General features: G+C 44.6%; 1 protein-coding gene across 1 annotated transcript in view; it reads left to right on the top strand.

Moving 5' to 3' along the window:
* The first annotated feature begins 6,427 nt into the window (after positions 1-6,427).
* The window catches only part of Pgm5 (phosphoglucomutase 5), a 172,499-nt gene continuing 165,104 nt past the window's right edge, over positions 6,428-13,822 (top strand). The window contains exon 1 of the mRNA XM_021199023.2: positions 6,428-6,783. Within this exon, the coding sequence (XP_021054682.1) occupies positions 6,523-6,783 (261 nt within the window). The 5' untranslated portion in view covers positions 6,428-6,522. The remainder of the gene's footprint in view (positions 6,784-13,822) is intronic.

Below are 13,822 nucleotides of genomic sequence, written 5' to 3'. Positions count from 1 at the left end.
TCCTTTCTTTCTTTCTTTCTTTCTTTCTTTCTTTCTTTCTTTCTTTCTTTCTTTCTTTCTTCCCTCTCCCTCCCTTCCTTCCTCTTTCCTTCCTTCTCTCCTTACCCCTTCTTCCTTCCCTCACTTCCTTCCTTTTCTCCCTCCCCCTTCTCTCCCTCCTTCCTTCTTTCCTTCCCCCTTCCTCCTCCTTCCCCCCATTTCTCTTCCCTCATTCCTCTGATGGGGCCTTCCGGTATTTTGTCAGGTAAAAGTGGCGAAAGCAGGCATACTTTTCTTAATTAAATAAAGGGAAAACTTCCAATCCATCGCCATTGAATATGGTGTTACCTATGTGTTTTCCATATCTTTTTGTTAAGGTATGTTTTTTTTTCTGCTTAATCTGTTGAGAGTTTTCATCATGAAGGGATGCTAAATCTTTTTTCTGGATATGTCAAGGCATTCGTATGGTTTTCATCTTTTAGTTCATTGCTTTGTTTGTTGAGTCATTCTTGCACCCAGGCCTAAGCCCCACTGGATCATGGCGACTTCTCTCGTGCTGTTGAACTTGAGCTGCAAGTGTTTGGTTAGGAGTTTTCTCCTCTGTCCTGTTGTTTCCCATCTTGTGGGCACCCTCATTTGGCTTTGATGACAGGGTAATGTTGAGCACTTTTTACAAGTCTGAGAAAGATTAATTTAAATGTTTGGTGGAGTTTAACCATGAAACTGTCAGGTTCTGGTCTTTTCTTAGATGGGAGACATTCTGTTACTGAACCAATATCCTCATCCATTATTGGTCGATTCAGGCATTTTATTTCTTAACAATTAAGTCTTAGTAGATTTTTAAATTTTTTTTTTTACGTGTATGGGTGTTTTGGCTGTACATCAACATGTATACCACATATATCCAGTGGTCCAGGAGGCCAGAAGAGGGCAGCAGATCCCTGGGAACTCCAATTACAGATGGTTGTGAGCCTCCACGTGGGTGCTGGGAATCAAACCCTGGTCCTCTGGAAGAGCAGCCGATGCTCTTCTTAACTCCTGAGTCATCTCTCTGGTACCCTTGGTAGGTTTTATGTATCTAGGAATGTATCATCTCTTTTTTATGTCTAACATATGTGTGTGCATGCATATGCTTTGGGGACATCTGATGAATACGGCAAGGTAACTAACTTAAGCCAGGCCACATAGTTACCCTAGGCAGTATGGCGACTGCTGAGTCTCCTCTATGCTTCTTCTTGCACCATTTCCTCTTCCTAGCAAGGCACTATGATTTGGACATGAACCCTCATTGCATCTAAAGGCAACCATGGCAACCATAGTCCCATTATACTCTCTGTGATGCCACCAACACTGCACATGTGTGTCTGAGAAGCTATGCAGAGTATTCCATGGTGTGTGTCTACATTTTTACGTAAATGGTCTCACATGCTACTTTTATAAACCGGTAAGGCATTTCCTGTTCTTTTGGGAAATTAAACAGAACTGATGTCATGGAATAGTGAGCACAAACTAGGGTTCTTTTGATTAAAAGCAACGGAAAGTAGCTCTGCTGGTTCAAACCACAGAGGGATTCAGCGAGACACACAGAAGGTCTTCATGACCAGGAAAGGCAGCTGCTCTGTGGACAAGAGCAGCAGGCAGCTGAAATTCAACCCTCTTGTCCTGGTCCTTGGTTTGGATAAACCACAATGGCCCCAGCTTCTTTATGCTTGGATCCCAGTCTTTAAGTTCCCGAGATAGTGAGAAAATCCAATTAAGCCAGGAGTTCTTCCCTGAGTTCTCCCCTGTTCCTCATATGGTCAGGAATGTAGGATGATGTAGTAGAACTACTGGAATCAGGGCCTTTTCCAGTGAACTGGGGATATTGCAGATGGGGGCCTGTGAGCTGGGCACCTGAGCAGGCGATGACTTCATGGGAACAGGGAATGGGAGATGAGAATGAGAACACTTCTTGTTTTCTCGTTTTTTTTGTTTGTTTGTTTTTTGTTTTTGTTTTTTTAAAGAACAAAGGGAAAGTGTTACTATTTGGGAGTTCCTATCTTGCATTTCAATTGATTTGGGCTTCTGAACTTTGAGAAAAATTCAGTCGAGACCCATAGAAAATGACTTCTGTCTTAGTAATATGACTCCTTAAAGTTTATGAGAAAAACTCAATAGCCAATATAAGAGGATGTTCTTGAAGACCTCCACTGACTCCGGATTGCTGATAGGTGGAGATACATGTTAAGGACCACATTGCTGGCAAGCAGGATGGGTATAGGAGAGACCTCCATAGCAACGGGTGACTAGCCTGAGGTCAGAACCTCTGCTTGCTGGACATCGGAGGAGGAGGAATGACCAACTGTGGTCACAAAGCTAGCCTGACTCTTTCCCTAAGCAAACCAGATACATTTAGGTTAAAGAAAGTGAAGCTGGTATCTTCTCCCTGGGGGTGGGGATGGGGATGGGGGTGGGGGTGGGGGATGAGGGTGGGGGTGGGGGTGGGGGCAGGGGTATCTGTTCCTTGGTAGGGTTTTCTTAGCAAAGCAAGTATGAGCCCCTAGGTAGTCATGAGGTAGGTATATGAGCCCTCTTGCTTAGATAGGGGTTGGGTTGTAGCTGTGGTAGGGTGGGGTAGGAGACTGACTTCACACATCTCGCCTAAATACATCCATGCACATGTGAGATTTTTGATCTACATTCTTCAGATCTCCCCTCCCGAAGCCCCGAAGCATTTGGCCCACAGTAGTTATATATTCCCTCTGAGTCACTGTCCACTGCTGAGCACACAGGGAATGCTAAAAACACGCTGCTGACGCACTGGCCCTGAAAACAGAGAAATGCCAAAAGTCCAGGCCAAGAGGAGGCAGAGAAGTAAGTGGAAAATGTCCCAGGGCCATTCTCCATGGAAGCCACGTTCCTTTTCTAGCCTGCCAGGACACTCTGGCTGGGGGACATTAAATATATATTTTTTTTTCAAGCAACACCTAAAATATCACCTTTCACTAAACCTTCTTTCCCCCAACAAGTGATATAGCCTAGAGAGGATTCCAGTGGAGCCCACATCTTCCTCCAGACCTTTACAATGAGGACACAGCATGATAAGAACTAGAAAGCCGAGCTCCATGCACATACCTTGCAAATGCTGGCACGCCGTGCTCTCAGTGTGCTTGCATCCCTGGCTTTATCTTTCTGTCCACAACTACCTGTGCAGCCTGAACAAGCCAGTCAGGCTCAGATGTTCAGTTTCTGTGTCTTTTGAGCACAAACACCTATCTCTTAGGTGGTCTTAAATAGTTGGTGCAGTGCCTGGCTTGCTGTTCTTACTATTATAAAGTAGGTCCGATCACTATTGCCATCATTATCATTACTCAGATATTATTGCTAAAATAATAGTGATTAACTGAACTGTTTCTTTGCTATAAGAAAGAGAGAAAGGTTTTTTTTTAAAATTTTTATTAGATATTTTCTTTATTTATATTTCAAATGCTATCCCCTTTCCTAGTTTTCCCTCTGAAAATCCCCTATCCTCTTCCCTCCTCCCCCAGCTCCTCCCCCCACACCTGCCAGCTTCCTGGCCCTGGCATTCCCCTATACTGGGGCAGAGAACCTTTGATGGTCGACTAGGCCATCCTCTGCTACATATGCAGCTGGAGCCATGAGTCCCACCATGTGTTTTCTTTTGTTGGTGGTTTAGCCCCAGGGAGCTCTGTGGGTACTGGTTGGTTCATATTGATGTTCCTCCTATGAGGCTGCAAACCCCTTCAGCTCCTTGGGTCCTTTCTCCAGCTCCTCCATGAGAGAAAGAGTCTCATTCTGTGTATCAAAGAGTGATTTTGAGTGACCAAGTTTAACCTTTTAGCCTGGTATCAAGCACAATAATATAAATTAGAGAATTAATGCTAATGAAGAATAAGCATTTTTTACTGACCCATATATGCTCTGTAAATAATAATGCATAGGGAGCCACCAGCTCAAAGTATAAAAAAGAAATTTTGGGGGTCAGCAAGATGGCTCAGCAGGTAAAGATGCTTCCTGCCAAGACTGGATACCTAAGTTCTATCCCAGAACACACATGGTAAAAGAAGTGACTAGATTCTGGGAAGTTGACCTCTGACCTCCAAATGTATACTGTGGCACGCGCACCCACGCACAAGAACATACATAAACTCATGGAAAGTTTTAAAAGAGGGATCCAGCTCTCTGGCAGTTTGATTTTGGAGGTAGCCACAAGACACCTAGACTATTTAAGGGCCTGTCAATGTGTCTTTGGAGGCCAGCAGAAGTCAATGAGAAAAATTAAAATAGGGGTTGATTTCCTACGCCTGTCTGCACTTGGCCCAATGTGAAAAGCATTTACTGTAAATTAACCGAGTTGTGAAAATTATGACTTTGGGAAAGTAAATTCAGTGATTCCTAAAGAGTGATTCCCTAAGGGCACAGATTTATTTCCCAACGTCCTGGATAGAAACGTCAGAGACACAGAGTAAGAACATTCTAAACCTTCAGAAATAGTCTCATCAAAATTCTTCGTGTCCTGATCTAATGGAACCTGATCTTTTTCAAACTGTTTCCAAGGGCTTCCAATGAAGAAGCCCTGCTTCCCGATCCTCCTGCCTCAGGCTGGGATTATAAGCATGCAGAGACACACACCTCGATATGCTGCCTTTCCTATAAGCTGACAAGTTCCTAGTTGGAATATGGATAAGATTAATATGTTAATGGTTCAAAAGAGAAGACAGAATGATGTCACTGGAAGTGGCCCAGAGACATAAAACATCTTGTGGAACACTCTTTGATCTGTGCTCATCGGATTGGTGTTTCAGATAAGGATCCGGAGGTTAAATAAGAGTTGGAGTGCCAGACTGAAGTTGAAGCAGGCTCCAATGCATGAGCAAGCTCTATGGTCCTATAAGAATGGAATGGGGATGAAGGCTTTCCACAGTCACTTTACTCCAGGATTTCACCGGGGAAACACAGGTCTTGCTGAGTTTGGTGTATGCTTGGTGTAAAGATGGTGGTTGGTGCTGTCTCAGCAGCAGGGGGATACTGAGGAAGAAAGGCAACACGGGTGCTCCTGTTTCACGCCAAGACTTCTGGGTGGTGCTAGACTCTTGGGACTCAGGGAAGGCAGAGAGCATCCCATTTCTCTTGACTCACCTTGTAGAGAAGCTCAGCATAGGAGCATCCAGGCCCGGAGACCAGGCCCGGGTTTTTTTATCTCTACCCACCCAGCACAGGGGATGAAGGACGTGCCAGCAGCTGTGGTTATGAAGCTGGCCTGCCTCGCTTTCCCTCCTTTCCCGTAGCATTGAATCTTGGGAAGCACTCTAGTCCCACATTGCAGAAGCTTTCTCTACTTTGTCATCAGTCTCTCCAGGCACTGAAGATGGTTGGGATCACAGCCCTGTGCCAAGCTCAGTCCTCCCCCCGCCCCTTTAATTCCCTCCCTTTTCATTCCTCTCTATATGATTTTCCTAGTTTTGGATTTGAGGAGGATGGGAAAGAAAGGATTCAGGCAAGAGGGCCAAGCACAGGAGGTGGCACCTCACCTTTGTTTTCCTTCCTTCCTTCCTTCCTTCCTTCCTTCCTTCCTTCCTTCCTTCCTTCCTTCCTTCCTTCCTGGTGGACCTTAAATGTGTTTTAATCACCTACTGAAGAAGGTATTTTATCCAGAGTTCCGGAGTGTGGACAGATGCAGTGTGAAGGGAGCCGGTTTCTAAGCAGATGTGTAGGAAGGACATGCAGGAAAAGAATAAGAAAGTATGTGTTTGTTGCAGTTACAACAACAATGAAAAGAAAAAAAAGCTCCCACCTGGAGAGATGCTACAAATGTGTATACTGGGGTAGGTCCTGGGGATTAAAGGGGCCGACAGGGTGTGATTCCGCACAACAAATGTTCCTGCTGAGTGTACACACACACACACACACACACACACACACACACTGCCCAGCCTTCAGTTTCACCTCTGGCAGAGCCTAACAATTCTCAGCTCTCCTTTCCAGGGTTATTTTTGGCTAGGGCTGTTCTCTGATGGCAAAAGGTTTTAGCCCCCTCCCACCTCCCTCTCTGTCCTTACTAGGGAGAGAAATTTGCACTTGAGCTAAGCAGACTCAGGGTGTGGGGAGAGAGGGCTGTGGGCTAGGCCCCTGGCTAGCTCAGACTCCAGTGCTAGGCTGTCTTCTAGTGGAGAGTGGGCCTCGGGAGGAGCTGGAAGGCTGAGTTGGGGCACTGGACTCAAGAGTGTGGTGTGGCTGGGGACACAGGAGCTGGTCCCAGAGCCTGGCTTTGGGACACTCCCAAAGTCAGGCAAGCTGGGGAAAGGAATCAAGGACAGCTGGGCGATCCTCTGGAAAAGAGCTGGGCTGCAGAAAACTATCTGAAGGTGGAGGCAGACTCCACTCCGGGACGTTGAGGGGACAATCAGAGAGTAGCAGCGGGAGGGTGGGGAGGGGCTGGGAGGGCGCAAGGCGGAGCCGGGAGCAAGGCCAGACCGCGGGGGCCCGGGAGGGCGGCAGATCCCCGAGGCTCCCGCAGCCGCGGCAGGACCGGCCAGCGGCGCCATGGAGGGGAGCCCCATCCCGGTGCTGACGGTGCCCACGGCGCCCTATGAGGATCAGCGGCCGGCCGGTGGTGGCGGGCTGCGGCGGCCCACAGGGCTCTTCGAGGGTCAGCGCAACTACCTGCCCAACTTCATCCAGAGTGTGCTGTCGTCCATCGACCTGCGCGACCGTCAGGGTTGCACCATGGTGGTGGGAAGCGACGGCAGGTACTTCAGCAGGACGGCCACAGAGATCGTGGTGCAGATGGCTGCGGCCAACGGGGTGAGTGACTCTCACGCCCGGGTTTGCGGGTCTCCACACCCTGGACACCTCCCTGTGCTCTTTCCAGCTTCCCATCCGGGCTCACTGGCAGCCACTAGGCACAGTGGAACACTGGCCTTAAAAGGGAGCTGCTCTTCTCAAAGCCCCTGGGCTGGAACCCTTAGGTTTCTCTGGCACCTGTTGTACTTTCTGTGGTATTCATTCTGCATCCATTTTCCACTCCATCACAGCCTTGGGTTTCCCTTATTCCTCCAACAAGTTTATTGCCCACCTCCCTACACAGACTTCTTTTCGAGTCTGCCAATATGATCTCTCACGCCGGTATTCTTTTATTCTATTATTATTATTATTGCCATAATCCCCTCTCTCCAAATCGTAGCTGTCAAATTTTAACAATTATCTGCGCGCGGGCACACTCCAGTATTGAACCATGTGCTATTTATCAAGAGTGGGCCCCGACCTTCACTCTAGCCCAGTGGTTCTTTAGTGGTGACTTTGGGACAGGAATGGTTTGGATGATTTTGGGGGCTTTGCAACCTTGGCTCTCAGTTCCCAGGAAGTCTCTAAAGGGTGTAAGTGAGACTCATTCTTAATTCCTAATGCCCCTTCAAGATGCCTTCAGCATTGACGAGCCGCCGGTCCTCTTCCTTCCCATCTGCATCCTCATTCCCTCTCCCGACTCCTAAGACCTCTGCAGTTTTCTTCTGCGACCTGGATTCTTAGACTTTGAGTTTCTTTCTGCCTGCTCTGTCTTCCCTACCCTACAGACAGAAGCACCCCCTTAAATGGTAAATCCATTCTGCTCTCCCCACCTCATCCCTGCTTAGCCTCAAATCCAGTTCCCCAAACTTGTGACTAGCAAACTTTAGGGGTCTCTGAATTATCTGTAGGAAGTTTCAAAAAAGTCATTTGAGCCTGGTTAATGAGATCAGACCCACACCCATGAAACTTTACCTTGAGTGCAATCTCTTGCCGGTGTCCATCTTTAAAAGTGAAAGCGGATAATTACCTGTCCGGTGGATTCTGGCCATCCCACCCCCCCTCTCTCTGTTTTTATTTCTCCTTAGTTTTTCTTCATTAGGGCTGTCTATGCTTCATGTTTCCTACTGTGATTTTTCTCTTCTCAGCGTTTTAGGAATGGCATGGGGAAAAAGGTGTTTTGCGAGTTTTTTTGTTATTGTTACTTTGTTTTTTAATACCCCCAAAACAATCATGGGAAATGGTCTCAGAAGTCTTAGAGCAGATTCCAGACTGGTATTTATCTTTGGCTCTTCACCTGGGATTGATGAATGTTGGCTGGAGTTGGGTTGGTGAGAGATTGACAAATACTCTTTCCCTCTTGTCTGGCAAAGCTATATTCCGGGGAATAATGGAGGACAATGTAACACCGCTCACCCTCCCCACACTCCGGTGAGAGGAATGTAGCCTGCCCAGCATTTATTGTGAGTCAGAATAGTTATTGAAGATGCTGTTGATAAGCATCTCAAGCAATGGCTTGGACCCAGTCTTCTTTTCATTTTTTTTTTCTTCTCACCTTCTGGGAGACTTGTTCTGGAGTGAATAGACAGATGGTTGGCTCTAGGAAAAAAGGTAGCCTGGCAGGACTAGAAAATAATGAGCAATATTGATCCTTGTGTGATTGAAAATGGATGTGAACTCACTTGCCTTCTAACCCATAGGCTGCATGAGGCTGAGGGGTGAGGGACCTGAGTTTCTAAAGCCTTTAAAATAGATTCCTGACGGGACATTCATAACCAGGATACAAAAGTAGCAAACTAGTAGTAGTTTCTCCCTGAACTGGAAAGTCTGATTATCCAGTGGCCTGCCATTCCTCTATCTGAAAAAGCTTGGTTTTGATTGAAAAGTGAATGTGGTGGTTTGAATAAGAATGGCCCCCATAGACTCATACAGTGGAATAATTAGTCACCAGGGAGTAGAACTTTTTATAAGGATTAGGAGGTGTGGCCTTATTGGAGGAATTGTGTCACTGGGGTGGTTGTGGTGGTGCTTTGAGGCTTTAAAAGTCCATGCCAGGCCCAACCTCTCTTATCTGCTGCCTCTGGATCAGGATGTAGAATTCTTACCACTTCTCCAGCACCATGCCTGCCTGTGTACTTCCATGCTTCCTGCCATGATGATAATGGAGTAAGCCTCTGAAACTGTAAGCCAGCCCCCAGTTCAATCCTTTCTTTTATGAGAATTGCTGTGGCCATGATGTCTCTTCACAGCAATAGAACACTGACTAAGATAATTAATTTTACAAGGACTTTTTTTTTTTTCTAAGAAAAGCTGTACTTGGTATTTGTTAATATAATTGCTGGAGGAGACAAGAATTATGAAATTTCTAAATGGTGAACATATTACATATATTTTACTAGTTCAAAGCTTCAAGCTGACATATTTTACAGTACTGTATAACTTGGAATGCAAATATTCTAGGACAAAATTAGGAGTATAGAGCCAGAGAGATGGCTCGGCAGGTAAAGTTCCTGCTTCCAGGCCTGATAATCTGAGTTTGGTTCCTAGAACTCATGTGGTAGGAGAAAACTAACTCTGTCACATGTACATGTAAGATGCATATATATATATACATATATATATATATATATATATATATAAAATCACACACATATATGCATGCGTATGTGCCCACATACACACACAATAAATAAGTATAAAAAAATCAAAATTTATAGTTGGAATAGTGCATGTCTGCACTCTTATAATACACACCATATGTGGCACACATAAAGATAAGTAAAATGAAGAATTTTATACTTCATGAAAATTTATAGCTTTCAGAAAAGTCAAGATGGGATTGATTTATTGACAGCCAGAGTCTTGACTCTAAACATTTTATAATGTTTATGCCATTGTTTTTGGGTTAAACGTTTTAAATTTTCTTAAGAAAAATAGCATTTGTCCATAAATTCTTCAGTATGGATCCCTTAACAATAAGAATCTTCCCCTCCATAGTTATAACTCTATGGTTGGGCTCACTCAGTTGTTTCGCAATTCTTCTATGGGTGATTTACTCATACCAAGTTCTCCTAACCAAGGAGTAAACAATGCATTCGATAATGTAGGTCAATTTTTAATCTGTGTGTGAGTCTGTCTGTGATGGTGACTTGTCTGAGAATCAGTTACCTTGCAGAATGTTTCTTCCATGCTTTTTCACATTTCCTTTAACGGCACCACTCAGCTCTTCATTCTCCTCTGGTTTTCTTGCTGGAAATTAGTTCTGAAGACTTGAGTTACTGTAACACAATGCCACGAACTGGGCGGTATCTAAACATCAGGACTCATGGCAAAGCAGTTCTAGGGGCTGCAGGCCCAAGATCCAGTCTCGTCTGGTTATTTTGGTGTCTGGTGAGGGCCCGTTTTCTGGCTCACAGAATGGTGCTTTCTTACTGTAGCTTCACTAAGTGGGAGGGCCTAGCTAATTCTTGAGGGCTCTAAAGTTCAACCACAAGGACTCCATCCTCACCACCTAATCACTCCCAGAATGCCTTACCCCCAACCATCACCTTAGGCTTTCAGTGTATGAATTTTGAGGGAGCAGAACATTCAGTCCATTTGCAAAGTTCAATGGATTCTTAACTTACTTTTTTTTTTTTTTTTTTTTTTNGATTTCTCTGTATAGCCCTGACTGTCCTGGAACTCACTTTGTAGACCAGGCTGGCCTCAAACTCAGAAATCCTCCTGCCTCTGCCTCCTGAGTGCTGGGATTAAAGGCGTGCGCCACCACGCCTGGCTCTTAACTTACTTTTTAATGAGAGTATTTCAAAGCCTGATGTGGTGGTACAAGACTCTGATGCCATCATTTCGGAGGCTGATGTCAACTTGGGCCACATAGTGAGACTCTCAAGGAACCAAAACAAGAAAAAACACAGTTAATTCAATATATTCGTTTTTCAGACATTCAGTTTTTCTTCTGCTCCATCCTCCTTGTCCTATAACTAGAATCACCTTTTGGAATATCCACTCAGTCTCCTCACTATCACCCCCCCCCCCGATCCCAATCCAGCAACACATCAATCAGCACTCTGGGGTGGGGAGGGGAGTCTCTGAATTATCTGCATCTTGTGAAGCACAGCTGTGTGGTCTCAGCATTCCTGTGACAGTAGAAGGACTTTGGAGTCCTGCTGGTCACTGCTCCTGTACCCCACCATGTCTTCCTTGGTCTTAGTCAGTTGTGGGCTCAACTTTATACTGTGTGCATATTTGGTTTCTTTCTTTTTTTTTTCCAGAACATTTTAACAGGTTTATTTATAATTGTTATAAAGTCGAACTGTTGAGATGTACTCACTAAAAGATTTTGCTCGCATTAATGCTTTATACTTTGCGTTTATATTAAAAATTTGCCTGCAAATGAAAATAAAGAAGCTGTCAAAACCTGATTCTATCCTCTATGTTTCCACTTGCAATCGTACATTTAGGTACCTTTTGACCCCATGGAAGAAATATCTAGCATTTAGAACTATTGATAAAAGGAGGAAGAGGGGAAACTTTTTTTTGAGAATGAAATGTTTCCCCTCACAGTGGACTTAAGCACCTTCTTCACCAATGCGGTGTGCTAGCTGGATATCTTTTGGCACAACTGTTACACACTTGGCACGGATAGCACACAGGTTGGGATCTTCAAAAGGACCACCCAGCTATTGGTAAAGCACCAATAGCTGCACTCTGGACGCGCAGGTCTGTTTTGAAGTCTTGAGCAATTTCTTGCACCAGACCCTGGAAGGGGAGCTTGCGAATCAGAAGTTCAGTGGACTTCTGATAGCGTCTGATTTCACGGCGTGCCACAGTACCAGGGGCAGCCTGTTTTGCATGAGCTATAGTATGGATACCTCCTTACCCTGCTTCTCCTTAGGCTGGAGCTCAGCGAGCGAGGGGGATTGCTGGCCTTAGACAGCAGCAGTGGCTCGGGCTGTGAACACAATTTGCAAGTTTGGTTTCTTATCAATATTTGCTCACTGGCTTAAAATCCACTACTGATCATCTCTTGAACTGTTTCATTGGAGGCTGCAAAATAGTGTTTCTCTAATTCTTGAATTACATTAGATGGCATTCGTGTGTGTGTGTGTGTGTGTGTGTGTTGGCAGGGGGCATGGATGCCATACCATGTTTGGGGTCAGAAGACAGTTTTGGGGAGTTGGTTCTCTCCTTCCACCAGTGGCTCCTGGGATTAAATTCAGGTTCTTAGGCTTAGAAGCAGATACTCAGGCATTTCCTCAGCCCCATGGTGTGGGTGGTTTGAAATGGTTTGGCCCCATACATTCATGAGTTTGAATGCTTGGCCCACAGGAGGGGCACTAGTAGGAGGTTGTGGCTTTGATGGAGGAACTGTGTCACGGTGGGAGGGGGCTTCGAGGTCTCCTATGCTCAAGCTCTGCCCGGTGTGGAATTCCAGACTCCTGGTTGCCTTCAGATCAAGATGTAGAACTTTGGGCTCCTCCAGCACCATGTCTGCTTGCACACTGCCACGCTTCCTGCCTTGATGATACCTCGGAACCTGTAAGCCAGCCCCAGTTAAGTGTTAGCCTTTTTAAGAGTGGCCTTGGCTGTGGTGTCTCTTCTCAGCAATGAACGCCAACGAAGACACCTTGCTTTTCACATGGGGGGGGGAGTGACCTCAGGTATTCATGTTTGCAGTGGAAGTGCTTTACCAACTGAGCTATACCCCCCCTCTCCAGGGAGCGTTCTTTTATAACCCTTACATGTCCTTCCAATGGAGCTACTTAGTTATTCCTTCTGGAAAGGAGCTACCCTGTTTCCTTCCTTCTTTTCACACTGCCAACTTTGGAGCAGGGATTTGGGAAAATAGCCATCCCCACAACTGAAGTTTATGACAACGGGGTGTGTGTCGCTTTTGGTTTTTGGGAATGCACCGGGAAATCTTGGATTTTTATACAGTCGATTTCGCTGGATTAGTAAGTAAATATAAGAAGATACGTTTTTTGCTTTCTATTTTCCACTCAGTACTGGAAAGGGACCCAGGCTTTGGGGGATGCTGGGCAAATGTCCTACCACTGACCAATAACTGCAGCTCTCTCTATTTTATAGCTTCATGTTGTTATACAAAATTACTTAAAACCTCCTGAGATGTATTTTAATTTTTAAAAAAGACACAGAGTGAAAGAAAAACATTGGCCATGTATAAAAAGTCAGAGACTGAATGAGAAGCAAATAATATTTAATCTTGTGAACAAGATTAGTTTGGAACTAATTGATCTTCAAACCTGTTTCTCTTTCCATCTTGTTTGGAGCTTCTTCAGTAGTATTGAGTTTTATACACACGTGCACGCGCATGCACGTGTGTACACACACACGCACACACACACATACACACATGCACACACACACACACACACAATTTAAATAGTTTAAGAGCTAAATAAAGCACAGTTGCTGTAAAAATGCCTTGGTCCTTTCTGGGTGAACAGACCAAGAAGTGACTGAGATCTTCCTTCTCTGGAGATGATATTCAATAGTTTCTCTGATGGTGGCCTGTTTTGGATTTGGCACTGTCCTATGCTCTATTCAAGTGTGATAGTTGAACACTTAAAATGTAACTAGTATAACCAATAAGCTTTTTATTTTATTTAATTTTGATGAAGTATATATGAATTATCTATTTATATATAGTATTACACATTATGTAACAAATATATAAATATTATATATTTAATAAAATATAGTGAATTATGTATTTAATGAAATATATAAATGAGTTATAGTATTTTATCTTAATGAAATGAAATTGAAATTGAAATGTCATAAGCAGATAATGGTAATGATGTTGGATAGCCCTGCTCTGAAGCTTAGCGTTTCAAATCTGATTGTGTGTTAAAATTAGAGTTGGTCTAGTCTACCCCAAAGTATCTGCAGGTTAAATATGGGTTATCATGTTGGGGTCTCTGCAAGTGCCAGAGCCAGCAGGAGAATGATCTGTGCTAAGTGAAGAATGACATGCAGGCCAGTAACACTTTAGCAGAAGCTGGGTCAAAACTTCCAGAGTTCGACCTTACAGTTTATT

Source organism: Mus pahari, chromosome 1 (genome assembly GCF_900095145.1).
Source record: "Mus pahari chromosome 1, PAHARI_EIJ_v1.1, whole genome shotgun sequence".
Taxonomy (NCBI): Eukaryota; Metazoa; Chordata; class Mammalia; order Rodentia; family Muridae; genus Mus; species Mus pahari.
This window is presented reverse-complemented; position numbering and strand designations above follow the sequence as displayed.